The sequence below is a fragment of the Monodon monoceros genome, unplaced genomic scaffold (genome assembly GCF_005190385.1).
Source record: "Monodon monoceros isolate NGI ecotype Baffin Bay Population unplaced genomic scaffold, NGI_Narwhal_1 Super_Scaffold_1, whole genome shotgun sequence".
In the NCBI taxonomy this organism is placed as follows: domain Eukaryota; kingdom Metazoa; phylum Chordata; class Mammalia; order Artiodactyla; family Monodontidae; genus Monodon; species Monodon monoceros.
Window position 1 is genome coordinate 79,494,338 of NW_021703765.1, and position 17,302 is coordinate 79,511,639.

The following is a 17,302-nucleotide window of genomic DNA, read 5'->3' on the forward strand; positions in this document are numbered from 1 at the left end:
TGTCTGACCGAATGCCTGACCGAATGCGCGTGTGGCGTATTTTTGTTTGCTTATAAGCTTCACCCGCTCGTCCCCAGCCTGTAGCCTGACTCACCCTGCCAGCAAGCCCCTCGCCCCAAGAAGTCAAGAGCATATTTATTTTCAGAGTGAGAAGATTTATTTCTCCCAGAGAAAGGAAAATCTTGGAAAAGATTGTAAAACTCAGATCTACGTCTGACAGGTTTTTGGTTTTTTTTTAACCCTTGGCATCATCTTTAGAGTTCCTTTCCACGGATTTTTTTTTTCTTGTGCGTGTATAAAATCAAAACAAAGGGGAAAAAAATAGGTTTTTGAAGTTCAGAACAGATTTCTGTACATAGGCTGCCATAAAGGACTTTTTTTCGGGAACATTGTTTCTTGTAGAAACATGTGGGAAGACTTTTTTGCTTATTTCTTTGTACTTCCAAAAAAAACCACACACACACACACACACACACACAAGCAAGTCCCCCGCACCCCAGAAAGCAAAGAAGGCATGTAAATAATTTATGGAAAGTGACTGTTGTGACCAGGAGTCATCCTCACCAAGACGGGAGAGCTCCCGGCGGGGCTGCCCCGACCCTGCAGATGCAGGCCCGGAGCCTCTGGTATCTCAGCTTGTGTCAAGCTTGTTATCATGTAAATTCTGTACAAAGAATTGTTATTTTTCTCTTTTTTTTTGTCGTTGGTGGTTTTGTCGTGTTTTTCTTTTTTTTTTTTTTTTCAGTTTCTTTACCCCATGCCCTCTCTGTTTGAGACTATGCCCACTGGTTTCAATCTTCATGAAATCGGTGGCATTAAGACACGGAGGGGGACCTGGGCACAGCGGCAACCTTCTCTTCCTTTTGCGGTTTTCTGCCTCATTGTGCAACTGAGGAAATATTTATTTTTCACATGAGGAAATGTGTAGTTTGTAGAGATGGCCGATTTAAGTTACTTCTGGAGCCCCCAAGGGGCTGTCTTCAGTCTGTCCCCTCCTCCCCTAAAAGAAGTGGGGCAGGGGTAATGTGAGGAAACCAGGGTCCAGGGTCCTGCCTCACCCCTCACTCTGGCCTCACCTTGCCCAACCAGCCTTCCCTAAGGGCGAGCAAGGGCCTGGACCCTCCCTGTCCCCAGGAACCACCACCCCCCCTGTCCCACCCCTGAAATGGCTTGTAATAGCCAGAAATGTGTCAACTCATTTTTCTTTCAATGCCTTCATTTTCATTGAACAAACCTCTGCTTTTGAAGAATTGGGGGTTTCTGCTTTTTCTTTTTCTTGTCCCTGCCCCCCGCCACCTCCCTCCTCCAGCAAAGAAGAGAACCCATAAGTTTTAGGGATGTTTGTGCATATAGATTTTCATCGTACGTAACTTGTTTTGAAGAGAAGTGTTTCCGTTGTGGGTGTGTCTTGCTGTAAATATTTGTTCATATTTTTGTGAATTCAATACTATGTACCATTGTATTATAGTAACTTTTATAAAGCAAACCATAAATATACTGACTTTTCTTACAGATACGCCATCTCCCTTGCTCTCCTCTCTCTTCTCCTCCTTCTTTCTTTCTGTTGGGGGCACACCCTGCTCGCTAAGGAGCGGGTGCTCCGGTAGTCAGGGGTAGGGGTGGAAGGAGCTAGGTGGGGTGTGGTACATTCAGACCATCTGCTTTTTTAAAAACATACATATTTTTTTCTTCCACTTTTATTGAGCTGTAATTGACATACAGCACTGTAAGACCAGCTGTTCTTAAACTCTAAGCCTGTAGGTGGATTCTTTGAACTGGGACAAGTTATAGTCAGACTAGACCTTCCACAGCTTTCAAGTTTTCCCTCTAGAACTCTTCTTAAAGCCTTAGGTATCTAACACTGCTAATGGTCTACAATTAAAGGAAACAAGATCAAATATCCTATTTCTATTACTAGAAGATCTTGGAAAGGTGGTACCTCAGAAATGATTAACACTAAGGGGACATCACTCTGGTCTGTGAGGCGGGAGGGGGCTGATAAAACAGTCACCAGTTGAGAAGAATTAAATGTATGCAGTGTTGTGGGTATTCCACAGGTTCTGTGCCCCATAGGTCTCAACTCTGCCTGATCCAGTGGTGGGGTAACCGAGGGACCCACGGAGAGTTTGTTAGAAGATGTCCACTTATCTTTGAGAAGGACAGGCTCAGAACCTCAGCAAAAAGCAGCGTGACTGAAAAGAAGTTCACTTCTTACTAAGGAAGCGCAAATTATACCATGGTACCACTTCCCCTGTCCAGTGGCAGATACCAGTGTTGGTGAGCGCGGGGTGAGGGGCACTCACGCACCGTTAGTGGAAGCATGAGTTGCTGCAACCTTTAGGAGGAAAAATTACATGTTAATGATCAATATTTAAAATGCACATAAACTCTTGGCCCAAATGTTCCACTGTCAGGAATTGAACCTGAGAGCCACGAGCAGGCAAGGATACTGTACAAGGACGTTCTTTGCAGCCTTACTTGCGAGCAAAGAAATGAAGGCAAGGGAGGTGTCTCATTGGTGGGCTGTTTTCTTGGAATTGTCCATCCAGACAGGTGGACACAACTAGAGTTGGATTCGTGGGAACAGAAAAGGAGTTGACAGGCAGGGCCAGAAAAGAGAAGGTAGGGGCAGCTGCTGGCCATTCGCTTATTCATTCAACCAATATTTATTGAGCACCTACTATGTGCCAGGTACTCCTCTAGGCACTGGGGCTACAGGAGTGGAGAAAACATACTTCCTGTCTTCACGGTGATTGTGTCCTTGTGGGCGAGTCAGGCAAACATGAAGAATAAATGCTATGATAAGGAGAAAAATAGCTATGAGAAGTGGGTGTCAGTGGGAGAGAGGCGAAACTTTAAACAGGGTGGTCAGGGAAGCCCACTTACCTGACATGTGAACAAAACTCAAAGGAGAAAAGGGAGTCAGCCCTGTGGAGACCCAGGTCAAAGGAGATAGGGAGTTAGCCTGTGGAGACCTGGGGGAAAGGTATTCCAGGCAGAAGGAACAGTGAGTGCAAAGGTCCTGTGGCAGAAGACTGTCTGGTGTATTTGAGGACCAGCAAGGAGGCCTGTGTAGCTGCAGCTGAATGACGGGGAAGCGTGAGTAAAGGAAATGAGCTCTGAGAGGTAGACCTGGTGGGGGAGTGGGGGAGGCAAATGCTGCAGAGCCTTGCAGGGCAGCACAGGGGCAACCCAGGGCGTCCAGCCCAAGGCTCACCAAAGAAACACACGTGCAAATCTGAGTTTCTTTCAGCTTTCCTCTCCAACCTGCTGCCGTATTTTCCACCTCGATCAATGGCGTTTCTATCCCACGCCTCCACCCACCACTGCTGCCGCCTCCACCCACCACTGCTGCCGCTGGTTACCTAAGCTCAAAGGCTGGAAATCCTGGGCTTCTCCTTTCCCTCAGCTACCAAGGCTGATGGTTCTTCTACGGTATTCAAATGCATCCACCTCTCCCTCTGTCCCTCAGTCCCACAGGGAAAGTCCTCTCTTCACTGCTTCTGCTGTGGGGGCCAAAGCAAAGCCTCAACTCAAGACGTCTGCATCAGAGCAGACGGGGCTGTGCTGGAGAGGGGCAGGTGCCAGGTAGACTTGGGCGAGAGCCCCTCATCCAGGCCCCTCTCTAGAAATAACAAGAGCAAACACATAGCACTGACACTGTGCCAGCAACAGTTTTAAACATCTTTGATATCAAACTCACCGTACTGCAGGACTCCCCTGGCGGTCCAGTGGTTAAGACCCCGTGCTTCCACTGCAGGGAGCCTGGGGTTTGATACCTGGTTGGGGAACTAAGATCCTGCATACCCCTCAGCCACAAACAAACAAAACAAACAAAAAACAACAACCAAAAAACAGTAGCGCTAGGAGGTATTATCCTTATTTAACAGACAAGGGAAACCGAGGCACTGAGAGATCAAGTATCTTGCCCAAGACCACACATAGCTAGCAAGCGGCTGACCAGGTAGTGGGGCTCCCTAGTCTGTGCTCAGCTAATGAGGGTTGGCTCTGTCCATGCCCCATCTGAAGAGGCACCTACTGCCCTGTGCCAGCTGGTTGTCACTGCACAGGAAGGCAAGGCCAGAACTGCCTGGTTGTCCCAGGTGGAACCAGAACTGTAGAGTTTGTATGTGAAATATCCTGACCTTCTGAAAGGTTGACTCGAATTTGTTAAAATCAGGCAGACGAAATAAAATACATCTGTGAGCCAGATCTGGCCCGTGAGCTACCAGTTTGCAGCCCCCTGTGTTACAGAATTTCCCTTCTTTGCATGAACCATGGGAAAATAGAGGGAGGGTATCTTTGGCCAGCAGCACCGGCCTGGGACCTGCCGTTGTTCCTCTGGTTTCTCACTGCTGTTCTTTTCATTTCTGAATTCATGATCCTAGAAGCCCTGATTTCTATAACCTGAGGGGGGTGGAAAAATTCCTCCCAATTCCTCCATTACACCAACTCCGATTTTTTTTTTCTTACACTGAGATCCACCTGCTTCTAGTTCTAAGTTGACTCCTCCCCAGGGAGGGTTGTCAAGCATCAGAAGTAGGGAATTCCCTGGCCGGCCGGTGGTTAGGGCTTCACACTGTCACTGCCCAGGGCCGGGGTTCAATCCCTGATCGGAACTAAGATCCCACAGGCTGTGCGGTGCAGCCAAAAAAAAGAAAAGAAAACGAAGAAAAGAAAAGAAAGAAAAAATCAGAAGCAGAAGCCCCCACCTCCTCTTCTCCAGTTTTGAAGAAAATTTTCCTTCTGTTTTAGGACCAGTAGCTCCTTTCCCAACTGTGTCACTCTTTTTTGCAAGGGCCATTCACACTTGAGTATGAACTAGCCTCTCTTCAAATGGAGTCCACGTCTGGAGCAGGGTTGGGGGGAGTAGAGCTGCACAGGGGGTGTGGGGGAGTAGGCACTGGTGCCTGCCGTGCTGCTGGTAGAGGGCAGAAGCTGAGGGGCGCAGATCCTTTCTACCAGCTCTCACACCAGGAACCATGTGCCGTGGGTGCTGAGCAAGAATGATGCCCCAAAGTCCCTGGGCTAACGTTCTCCTAAGTCCAGAGGTTTGGGTTCAGGGCAGCAAAGTTGGGTACAGCTCATCCTTGGAGATCAGAACGCCATCAGACAGGATGCTGCCAAGCTTTGTCCCACCTTAGGGCCTTTACCCTTGCTGTACCCTCTTCCTGGGATGCTCTTTCCCCAGATTTTCCCATGGCTGGCTCCCAAATGTCACCTCCCAGAGGGGCCTTCCCTCGATCGACATTAGTCCTTCACCTCTACACAAGCTCATCACCCGCTTTATTTTCTTAATAGCATTTACCACTCTACAAAACGCTATTGTCTGTCTTTCCCTTTAGCGTGTAGGCCCTCTGCACCTCTTGGTTCCAGAACTCCCCGCGACCGGCGCGGTCCTACTCAGCCCAGCGCTAGCCCCCGGCGCCTCCTCGGCTCCCGCAGCCTCTGAACCCCTAACGCGGATGTCTCCTACAGTGCTGCCGCCCTGAGCTCCCCCTGGCGGCCAGAGAACCTCACTGCTCCAGCCCGGCACAAACACGTGGACACCGCCTTGGACCCCAGTCCGCTTTATTCCGGAGGGCGGGAGACTGAACAGCCCAACCGAGGGGGCGAGTTAGGAGGTAGGCGGAGTCTTGTGTGTGTGTGAGGTCCCGGAGGCGGCTGGTGGGCGGGGTCTAAAGGGAGCGGCCAGTAAGGAGGGCTCGCTCGCTGTTCAGGGCCTGTGGAGTGGGCGCGTTCCAGGACGAGGGGGCGTGGCCCACCGTGCGCCGGCAGGTGGGCGGGGCTTCGGTGGGTCAGTCGGCACCAGAGCGGCCTACGTGCCGGCCGCGGTGCCGTTGGTCTCCATGTCGGTGAGGTTGCCCCGCAGGTCCTGCTCCTCCTCGAAGGCCTTGAACAGTGAGTTGAAGTTGCCGGCTCCAAAACCCTGGAGCGGGAGAAAGGAGGTGAGCTGCGGGCCCAGAAAGCCAACCGCTGGGGACAGGCGGTCCTTAGTGGTACCTGGTGGTTGTAGCGATGAATGACTTCCAGGAAGAGCGTGGGCCGGTCCTGCATGGGCTTGGTGAAGATCTGCAGGAGGTAGCCTTTCTCGTCGTAGTCCACCAGGATTTTCAGCTCCTAGGTGGGAGACAGGGGACTGGGTAAGGGGGAGGCTGGCTGGCCCCTCTAGCCTGAAATGGTGGGATATTTAGAAAGGCCATGGGGGCTCCTGCACCCCCAAAGCCAAGAAAAGACCCTTTTCTGCAGCAGTTCCAGACACCTCCACCTCCCCGCCTCAGCCCCTGTGTTAGCCACCCAAGGCTGGCCTGGACCACCCAAGTAGCACCCACACAGCTCTCTCTGCTTCTGCTCTTGCCTCCTTACAATCCATCTTCCTCACATTCAGGGATCTTTCAAAAATCAGATCATCTCCCCTGTTTAAAACTCTCCAGTGGGGCTTCCCTGGTGGTGCAGTGGTTGAGAGTTCGCCTGCCGATCCAGGGGACACGGGTTCGTGCCCCGGTCCGGGAAGATCCCACATGCCGCGGAGCGGCTGTGCCCGTGAGCCATGGCCGCTGAGCCTGCGCGTCCGGAGCCTGTGCTCCGCAACGGGAGAGGCCACAACAGTGAGAGGCCCGCGTACCGCAAAAAACAAGTAGAAGTAGAGTTACCATATGACCGACCCAGGAATTTAACTCCTAGGTATCTACCCAAGAGAATTAAAACGTATGTCCACACAGATACTTGTTACCCAGATGATCATAGCATTATTCATGATAACCAAAAAGTGGAAACAAATGTCCATCAACTGATGAGTGGGTAAGCAAAATGTGGTCTATTCATCTAATGGAATATTATTCAGCTATAAAAAGGAACAAAGTACTGACACGTGCTACAATATGGATGAACCTTGAAAACATGATGCTGAGTGAAAGAAACCAGTCACAAAAGATTATGTGATTCCATTTATATGACATGTTCAGAAAAAGCAGCTCTATAGAGACAGAAGATCAGTGGTTGCCTAGGGCTGAGGGTGAGGAGGTGGAATGGGGAGATTGAGAGCTGGTGGCTAAGAGGTTTCAGGTCTCCTTTTAGAGTGATGAAAATGTTCCAAAATTGATTTCAATGATGGCCGCATAATATAGTGAAGAGCCAAAAACCACTGAATTGTGTATTTTAAAAAATGATGTATGTTATGTGCCTTAAATATCAATAAAGCTGTCAAAAACAAAACCAGAAAAACCTCCAATGGTTTCTGGCCACAGAAGAACAAAATCCGAACTCCTAAATAGCCTACCAGAGAAATCGGCTCCTACCTACCTCTTTGACCTGGGCCACTCCTCAAACACTTCCTTTCATTCACTCTGGCCCTCTTTCTGTTTCTCAAATACTCAGAGCTTGCTCTTACCTCAGGACCTTTGCACTTGCTGTTCCCTCTGCCAGGACTGCTCTTTCTCTAGGTCTTCACACAGCCGACTCCCTTTCATCATCTTGATTTCACTGAAATGTCACCTCCTCAGAGAGGCCTTCCCTGACTGCCTCCTATGTAGCAGCCCCAGATCACTCTCTGTCATAGCCTGTTTTAAGTTTCTGCACAGCACCAACTCTCTCTCTCTCTCCAATGGTATTTGTGTTATTTATTTGTCATCTGTCTTCTCACTAGAATGCAAGCTCCATGACGGCAGGGACCTGGTCTGCTTTCCCGGCTGCATCCCAGTGCCTGATGCAAGGTTGAGACAGCATTTGTGAGGCAAGATGGAACTCAGGGCTTGTTCTCCTCGGCTGACCGAGGATCCTGTTCGAGGCCTTACCTCCAGAACATCAATATTCTCCTTCACCCGGATCTTGGCCGACTTGAGCTTCTCCCGCAGTTGTTTGTAGTATGTGGACGGAACAGCCAAAAACTCCATGCCTCTCTCTCTCAAGTGGCGAATCTGTCTCAGAGCAGGGTCAAGGTCAGTCCTTCTCTCTCCATGCTCAACACTCCCAGCCAGGGGGAAGTGCTGGGCCAGGAGGAGGCAGGGTCCCTACTCCAGCTTCCCCAAACTGCCAGGATGCAATGTGACCTCATCCCCTTCCTCCTCTGGGCCTTGTGGGTCCCGATGGAAGAAGAGCAATCACTAACATTTATGGGACCTCACTACATGCCTCTCTCGAGCACTTTCTATGTACTGTCTCGTTATGTCAATGCACTAATCTTTTGAGACATTTAGATGATTGTTCTCCCCATTTCATAGCTGGGAAAACTGAGGCATTGAGAGATTAAGTATTAATATCTATTCTCAACATAGGAGCCAGAGGGATTTTACTAAAATACAAGTCAAATCATGTCACTCCTCTGCTTACCAATGGTGGTGTTTCAGAGTCAAATTTAAGGTCCTCACGATCTGCCCCCACTCCTACCTTCTGACCGCATCTCCTACCCTTCTCTTCCTTGTTCATTCTGTTCCAGCTGTTCCTTTAACCTTCCTCTACCCTGGATGTCCCTTATTCCTGGGGCGCTTTCCCCAGATTTCCACTGCTTCCTCTCTCCTCTGCATTCTTTTTTTTTGGGGGGGGTACACGGGCCTCTCACTGTTGTGGCCTCTCCTGTTGCGGAGCACAGGCTCCAGACGCGCAGGCTCAGCGGCCATGGCTCACAGGCCTAGCCGCTCCGTGGCATGTGGGATCTTCCCAGACTGGGGCACGAACCCGTGTCCCCTGCATCGGCAGGCAGATTCTCAACCACTGCGCCACCAGGGAAGCCCAATGTCTTCTGCATTCTTAAATGTCTCCTTCTTAGCGCCAGGACTTTGGTGACCGCCTAATTTAAATATACAAAGTCCTGGGACTTCCCTGGTGGTCCAGTGGGTAAGACTCTGCCCTCCCAGTGCAGGGGCCTGGGTTCGATCCCTGGTCAGGGAACTAGATCCTACATGACGCAACTAAGAAGCCCGTGTGCCACAACGAAGATCCCGTGTGCCGCAACTAAGACCTGGCACAGCCAAAATAAATAAATAAATAAATAAATAAATAAAAAAGAAAAAGAAAAACTTGAAATTAAAAAAAAAAAATGTCCTTTACCCTCCCTCGCCCATGGCCCTGCTTTATTTTCCTCTAGAGCACTCACTGCCATCTAACAGAGATATTTTACTAATTTTGTTTTGTGCCTCCGTAAGGGTAGACACTATTGTCTTGTTGGCTAATGTGTCCCAAGTACCTGAAACAGTGCCTGGCACATAGTGGGTGCTCAATAAGCATCTGTTGCGTGAATGAATGAATGAAGTTGCCATGGTCATGGTGAATTCTTGGTTGGGCCGGGGCTGAATGGGACAGGCCAGGCTCTTGTCCAGTTGGTCGTACTGCCACATTAAGAACAGGTAGGACCCAGCCTCCCCAAGGGCTGGAGCCATAGACTCAGGACATTTAGTTTAGATGAAAGGACCTAGTGGATCTTGTAGCTTACTATCCTCATTTTCAATTTGATGCAACTGAAGCCCAGAGAGGGGGTTGAATCCCCCAAAGACTCACAGTACGTTACTGGCAGAACCACGTCTAGAGCCCAGGCTTCTTGTTACTCTGGCACTTGCTACTTCTGTAGCAGAGAGACCAAACTCTCTAGGGTGGGAATATGCCTGCACATGAATGGCACGAGCCAGTAAGGGAGCCCTGTCAGCCGTCTGGGCTGACGAAGGGGACCCAGGACTGCCACTCATCACCCCCATCCCCAGCCTCTGACTCCGTTTTGCAGAGTTTGGCTCTGGAGCTGAATGGGAGGTGAATTAGGACCAGGAATGGGCTTCTAACCGCTGTGATGATGTCTTCAGTCTTGAGAGCGATGTGCTGGACCCCAGCGCCCCCGTTATAGTCCACATATTCCTGTGGGAGGGAAGCAAGGAAACCATTGTCAGTGGCCCCGTCACCCACACCCCTGCCCCTGCAAGAGCCCTCAGACCTCTTCCCTGCTTCGTTCTTCCCCAGCCAAGGCCCCCGGGGCCCGCGGGAGGCCCCACCTGGATCTGGGACTTCTTCCTGCCCGGCGCTGGCTCGTTAATAGGCATTTTGATGGACTCCTCGTAATTGGCCACCACGATGGACCGCAGAGAGCTGTACTCCGTGTGCACCTGCGTGTCATCCACGGACCAGAAACGGTGGAACTGCAGGTTCTTCAGGTACCTGTGGGGGTGGCCAGAAGGGCACAATGGCTCTGATGTTGGCCTGGGACCTGCCCCCTGCCCCTATGCCACCTTCCAGAATTTGTTCCCTGAGCAGGCTCCAAAAAGGGTACCACCTTTCACATCACGCACATCATAGGTCTGTACCTTTATTATGACAATTTTCTTTTGCGTGGAAGTAAAGCATCTGATAACAAGATCCGTATACATGGCACCACTCCAACAGATGGAGGCGCTTTTGAGAAAGGGTACTTGCTTCTAATTTGCACACACGTGCTCTTTGGGTAGTGACAGCCTTCCTCCAAGCCTCCCTGGACTGTGACACCCCCTGTGTTGATTCCCCAAGGTTCCTCAGAGGGAGGACCGGTGGGTCACTTTGGGCCTTAAATCCTCTGGTCTCCATGGTGACAGTTTTTCAGGGAACAGATGAATCAGTGACCTCAGACTAACCTGGCCCCACCTCGTGCTCTATTTCCTGACAACACCTGGGAGTGGGCCTGTCACACATGTGGGAAGGGCCTGGGCCAGGGACTCACCATTCTGAGGCAGACAGCATCTCCTGATCAGGCTGGTTTCCCACAATGTGATCAATTCTCTCGAGACTGCAGTTGGGCCTGGGAGAGGGAGGCAGTTAGGGGCTGAGGAGAAAGCTACTCCCTAAATCTCTTCCTTCCACCAGCCCCTCAATAACAGTAACTGCTCATTATTCCATAGCACTTACTATAGACACTTTATCTGCATCAACTCACGCACTGTTACTAGCCCCATTTTACAGATGAAGAAACTGAGGCTTAGAAAAATAACTTGCCAAGGTTAAATAGCTGGTAAGTGACAGAGCTGGGATTTGAACCAAGGCAGTTGGGTTCCAGACCCTAGGCTCTTGGCCTCTATGCTGCCTCTTCAAGCCATCCTGGGATGCTCAGGGGCTCCCCAGCAGGGACCAAGATGCTCTGTCCCCTCTGCATGGAAGAGAGGGCACCCCACCCTTGCCCCAAGGGGCACTCACAGCTTGGAAAGTAGGGGGTCGACGAATGCTGGGGCCTCGAATCCAGGCAGGAACCAGCCGGTGTAGTTCATCTTCTCCACCAGGGTGTGTGTAGTATCCCCATACTGTGGGTGGCGAACAGCCTGAGGTCCCATCCCTGCTGAGGCCAGGCTGCATTTCATGGTGCCAACACAGCCCTGGGTTCCAACCCAGACCTGGCCCTAACTCCAAGTGTGATTTTGGGCAAGTCACTTCCCCTTTCCAAAATGAATTGCAGTCTGACATTTGGGAATTTGACAGTCTGTCTGCCCCACAGGACCAGAAGCTCTGTGGAGGCGGGGATGCCGTTTTGCTCATGATGCTGTCCTGGCGCGTAATAGGTGCTCAATTAAAATGTGTTGCCTGAATGAAGATGATGAGGGTGTTGGATCTAATTATATGGAAGGGCCTTTTCAATCATTCTAACAATCTTTGAGTTGTATTAAATCTTGAGGAGGAAGGACCTATGATTGTATCAGGTAATCTTTGCTGCGTGTCTGTGATATGCCAAGCGCTGTTCTAAGTGCTATACACGAATCATCTCATTTGATCCTTTACATGACCGTGGGAGGAGTTATAGCTGAAGAAACAGGCACAGAACGGTTAATTAGCGTGTGGCAGATCACACAGGTGGACCACGCAGGTGGTAACTTGCTCATTTAAACGGAGTCCCAGGGAGGTGAAGTGATTTGCCCAAAGTCACATAGCTTGAGTGGGGTGGGGCTTCCCTCCCACCTCCTTCCCCAGACCCACCCATCTCCTTCCTTGCATCCCCATGCTATCAGCCCCCACTGGGGAGGAAGGGAAGCCCAGAGGCGTGACTGGTAGCCCTCCTCAGCCTCTGCACACCAGCCAAGAATACAGGAGATCAGGGTCCAGGGAGAATGTCTGCACTTTGAGGCACAGGTGTGGGATGGTATAATGGAGTCAGGGGCTGGGGAGGGGGGTCCTGGCGTCTAAGTGGGAGCTGACAGCAGGAGAGGTGGGGCACTGAGGTTAACTCACCGTCTGCAGCACAGCAAACTTCACCTTCCCAAACTTATCTTGCTCTACCCAGGGTTCCCGCACGATCTTGGCGCCTCGTTCCCGGGCTTTCTGCAGAGGAGATGGGGTGGGGAGGTGGTCAGTGCTGGACCCTCAGTGCTGGACCCTTTGGCTGCCCCTGCTGGATCCCCTCTGCGTGGTCCTGCCGCAGCCTCCTCCAGTTTTTCCAGCCCCAGGCAGGAACTCCAGCGAACTTTAGCTGTTGCCCTTGACACCCATGGCTCATGCCCATTTGGCAGATAGGGAAACTGAGGTCCAGGCCCAGAGCTGGGGCTATTTAAGACAAACCAGGTTGGGGTGGGGGTCTGTCCTGCCTGTCCTGTGCTAACTCACTCTGTGGCCCTTCGCCCTCTCTAGTCCTCAGTTTCTTCATCTGTAAAAAGGGTGGTTGGATAAGACAAATACAAGCTGACATTTATTGAGCACCTACTATGTGTCACACCCTCTGCCAAGTGCCTTACATGCATGAATCATGTATTTGATATTTAGCAAAACCTTATTACTGCATGTCTATGCTTATCACATGTCAGGCACTGTTGTAAGTACTAGCCTCTTTAATCTGCACAGCAACATTACATGAAAGGCACTATAATTGTCTCTATTTTATAGATGAGAACACTGAGGCACAGAGAATTTAAGTCACTCACCTGAAGTCACATAGCTAATAAGATTGAGACCCAGCAGTCTGCCTCTGGAACCTACACTCTGAACATCTAAACTGCCTCTTGAATACAGCGTTTGGTACAGTCATGCTCAAGAAATGATGATTGTGATCTCGTTTCCTCTTTGTAACAACTCAGTGAGGTAGGTGGTTATCCCCATTTTACAGATGCAGAAACTGAGGCTCAGAAAGAGGTTGCACGGCTACTAAGGGGCAGAGTGTCACTGGAACTCAGGTGTGTGTCAGCCAACATCTGGGCACATCACTCCAGCGTGGCAGTGTCCTCCAGCCCTGACTGATGGGGGTCCCTGTCGCAGACAGAGGGCAGGCCGAGCCTCACTGCTTCGTCTCTGCGCCAGCCCAGGTGCGGCCTCACCTGCACGATGTAGTCACAATCCTCCACCTCGAAGGCAATGTCCTTCACTCCGTCGCCATGTTTCACCAGGTGATCGCCCATCTCTGTGGCCGGCAGGGGAGGCAGGTGGCGCTGGAGTCATGGCCCCTCCCCTGTACTCTCAGCCTTCTGAGCTTCATCTCCTTCTAGGCTGAGGCCCCCTCCCTGAACCCTGATCCACCCCTGTGTCCCTAACCCCCACCCACAATACCACGTCTCCACTCCCTGGCACCCCGAACCCTCTGGGGCCCCTCACCTTTGTTCCAGGGGTTGAGGGCAGAGGAGAAGATGAACACAATCTAAGATGTAGAGGAGAAGGGAGGTGTGGCTGGTGGCTCAGGTGAGCTTCTGGAGGTGCACTCCCGGCCCCCCTCCCTGCCCACCAGCGAGATACCCCTGGTGGGACATTAGGACAAGACCCCTCTTCCCAGCCAGGCAGGACTGTTGACGCTGGGTTCCTGTCCTTTCTCAGCCTTAGCTTCCCCTCTGGTCCTGAGGGATGGGGGCTTCTCCCATGCCAGACCCTCCTGGGGCCTTAGGATGAGCTGCCGGTCAAGCCTCCCAGTGGGGAGAGCCCCAGGGATCCATGGACCAGGGCACTGCTCAGATTTCCAGTCTGACGTCTGAGGCCTTTGCCAACTTTTCCTGAACATCTCTGAGACCAGCGTCGGGCCAGGCCAAGAAGTAGACCAAACCAAGAAGGTCCCTGTTGCATGTCGTACAAAGGTGCCGGTGGAGGGCCCAGTGGAGGCTGACCTCAGTGCACGCTCCGCTAACCACACCGGGCAGCCTGGAAGAGCACTGGGCCGCCTGGAGGAAGGGCTTCCTGGCCTCCTGCACCCAGAGGTGCCAGAGCTGTCAGGGAGCTCAGAGACCAGCAGGGAGAGAGATGGCCCTCCTGGATGGGTAGGGTCCTGGGTGGAGACTCACCTTCCCTTGCTTGATCACGTGGCTGACCATCTCCCGGGAACCCGTCTCCAGGCCCTTGTAGGCTAGGGGTTCAAAGCCCATCTTGCTGCAGTAGTACGACGCAGCCTGAATCACAGAGTTGCAGACAGGCCCGTGAGGGTCGAGGGGCCAGCCCCCAGTCTCCCAAGCCTATCTGCCCTGTTGCCCCAGGTGCCGAGATCCTCCTGGGAAGAAAGCCTGCTCCCTGGCCCACGCTGATCTCAGATAAGTTTCCCACTGGGGTCCGCGGCCCTGATTGTGTAATTAGGATCCAAAGAGTGACTGTCCATCCTGGGACTCTCCCAACATTGGCCCTGATCCTCCCGTCCCAGGGCCCAATCACAGACCCAGCTGGAGACCTGCCCTTGTCCTGGAGGCCCCCTTGCCTGCCCTCTATCCACTCCCAACACCTTGCCCAGCTTTTACCTGCTTCGCGTTGCCAACCCAGAAGGTCACGGAGTGAAAGTGGAGGAATCGGCCTCTCTCAGGCTGCAGAAGAAGAGAAGGGGCAAGGCTCAGTCCCTAGAAGTGGGTCTAGAAAAGTGCAAGTGGAGAGGTGTGCCCTAGCCACCTCCCTTGTCCCACCCTCAATCCAAGAACTGAGGAGAAGCCAACCCGCCCCACCCTGCTGCCCTGAAGGCTTGCCAAGCCTCGAAAGGTTTCTCATGTAGAAATTGAGCTCCTGTGGGCTCAGGATTGGTGAGCCCCCCTCTCCCCCGGGAGGCCTGCCCAAGTTTCACAGGGGGAAACAGCCTTATGCTACAGCGACACAGATTTAAGTTAGACCTTAGAAAGAACTTCCAGACAGGATTAAGAGATTGGCAGGAATTTAAGAAGAGGTAAAAGTTTTTCTTAGGAGGGCAACGTTGAGACCAGCTCAGTCTAGACGTGGCAGGGGGGGACAGAGATGAACTTGAGTGTGCATCCAGAACGTCACGTAACCCTTGTAGCTATTATTCCTCTTCTGCTCTTTGCTAACATCCCAGTCTCCCAGGGCCCTGACCCCACATTTCCCTTCCTGCTTACCTTCTCTCCTTTGTTGCTGTAAGTCGTCTAAGGAGAAAGAAAAGGACAGTAAGACATGGAAACTTGGACACAAGGTGCTTCTGGAAATCTCACTCCAGATCCGTGCCGTTGGCAAAAGCTGCCATGGCTCCAGGCAGGCTCTTACCATGACTGATCTTGGTCACACTTCCTGCTGGGAAGACTGGGATGAGAGGCCAGCAGAGTGCTGGACAGAAATATTTAACACCCAGCAAGTCCCGCCCCTGGCCTCCTGGCCTTCCTGGGGGTGGGAGCTGATCCTGGAAGCTCCTAGGCCTGGAAGCCTCTGATCCAGGCATGGCCTCATTGGACAGGGTGATGCTGTCAGGCCTAGAAAGGGGGAGTGACTCGCCCAAGGCCACCAGCCAGTTGGGGGCAGAGCCGGGGCCAGAAGCCAAGGGCACATTCTTTCCAGGACCCTGGGCTGGGACTGCGATCTTTGCCCTCCAGAATCCAAAGCTGAGAAGCCAAGGCCAGCTTGGGTGCAGAGGTGGCTCCAGAATTCTTATTCAGGGAGAATTTGAGGGGGATTAGGGACTGGTCTTGAAGCCAGCCACTTGTTTGCATAGCAAGTGTATGGTTTATATTTAGGTAAAAAGGTTGTATTCAATAGTGGTTAGAGGCATGGGTGTGGGGGTTTGAATCCTGGAGGTCTACATACTCTGTGACTGGGGAAAGTTACCGAACTCCTCTAAGCCTGTCTCCCATCTGTAAAATGGGAACAATAGTAGTGTAGCAGGGCATTAAATGAGATAAACGTAAGTTTTTGGAATAGAATATGGCACACAGTAAGATCTCTGTTAATGCTGGTTATGATTAGTTATGTTTTTTGGGGGCTTTGTGGGGGGGCGCTGATGGAGAATAGGGAGGCCTTGGCGTTGCCACAGCCTGGGTGTTGGGAAAGAGGTTGTGGCCCTACCCCTGGCCCAGAGTGGTGGGAAGGGGGAGCTTACGGCCCTGGGAGGAGGAAGGCCTGGGTTACTCCCCAGCATCCCCCATACCCGAATCCTCAAGGCTCACTTTCCTGGAAGATGGAGTGGTAACTGCTGGCCAGCTGTGGCATTTACCTGAGGGCTCCAGGACAGCCCCCTGCCTCTAGCTCCACGTCAGTCCCCAGAAACTCTGTTGCTGAGACATCTTCCTGGGGAACTGACTTCATCAACTATCCTCATTGCCTGGAAACTCTTCCTAGACCCTGATGCTGGCAGTCTCAGCCAGGGACTGTGCCAACCCCACCCCACCCTCTTGCATTTTGGCTCCCTAAATGTCCTGTGTTAGCCGTTTTTGTTGTTGTTGTCTTTTGAGAGTAATATTTATTTTGTCCTGATTATAAATAACTCATAGGTTTTCTTTCCAATTTATTTAAACTAAAAAAAAAAAAGTTTATGGGACTTCCCTGGCAGTCCATTGGTTAAGACTCTGCAGTTCCACTGCAGGGGCCGCGGGTTCAATCCCTGGTTGGGGAACTAGATGCCACATGCATGCCACAACCGAGTCCATATACTGCAGCTAAGAAACCCGCATGCCACAACTAAAGATCTGAGATGCTGCAACTAAAGATCCTGCATGCCACACCTAAGACCTGGCACAGCCAAAATAAATAAATAAATATTGAAAAAATATTACACTGTGTATATATATACACACCACATTTTCTCTGTTCAGCCATTGATGGGCACTTAGGTTGCTTCTATATCTTGGATATTGTAAATAATGCTGCAGTGAACATGGGGATGCAGATACCTTTTCGAGTTAGTATTTTTGTTTTCTTTGATATATACCAAGAAGTAGAATTTCTGGATCATAATTCTACTTTTAATTTTTTGAGGAATCTCCATATTGTTTTCCATAGTGGCTGCACCAATTTACATTCCCACCAGCAGTGCACAAGGGTTTCCTTTTCTCCACATCCTTGCCAATGCTTATGTCTTGTCTTTTTTTTTTTTTTTTTTTTTTTTTTGCGGTACGCGGGCCTCTCACTGTTGTGCCCTCTCCCGTTGCGGGGCACAGGCTCCGGACGCGCAGGCTCAGCGGCCATGGCTCACGGGCCC

General features: G+C 51.4%; 1 protein-coding gene across 1 annotated transcript; it reads right to left on the minus strand.

Moving 5' to 3' along the window:
* Positions 1–5,554: 5,554 nt before the first annotated feature.
* Positions 5,555–15,432, minus strand: HPD (4-hydroxyphenylpyruvate dioxygenase). Its single transcript, XM_029226842.1, has 14 exons — positions 15,379–15,432; positions 15,234–15,260; positions 14,634–14,696; positions 14,190–14,294; positions 13,516–13,558; positions 13,242–13,324; positions 12,166–12,255; positions 11,143–11,246; positions 10,673–10,750; positions 9,975–10,137; positions 9,769–9,840; positions 7,794–7,916; positions 6,004–6,120; positions 5,555–5,929 (listed from the first exon to the last, which is right to left on the minus strand). The coding sequence occupies exons 1-14, from the start codon at positions 15,379–15,381 to the stop codon at positions 5,819–5,821; spliced, it is 1,182 nt and encodes a 393-aa protein (XP_029082675.1). The 5' UTR covers positions 15,382–15,432; the 3' UTR covers positions 5,555–5,818.
* Positions 15,433–17,302: the final 1,870 nt, after the last annotated feature.

Excerpts from the sequence above, each read along its gene's own strand:
- HPD (XM_029226842.1), bottom strand. Across the intron at positions 13,559-14,189 it reads ACGTGATCAAGCAAGGGAAG|ATTGTGTTCATCTTCTCCTC; the intron begins GTGAGTCTCCAC and ends TCTACATCTTAG. Across the intron at positions 12,256-13,241 it reads ATTGTGACTACATCGTGCAG|AAAGCCCGGGAACGAGGCGC; the intron begins GTGAGGCCGCAC and ends TCTCCTCTGCAG.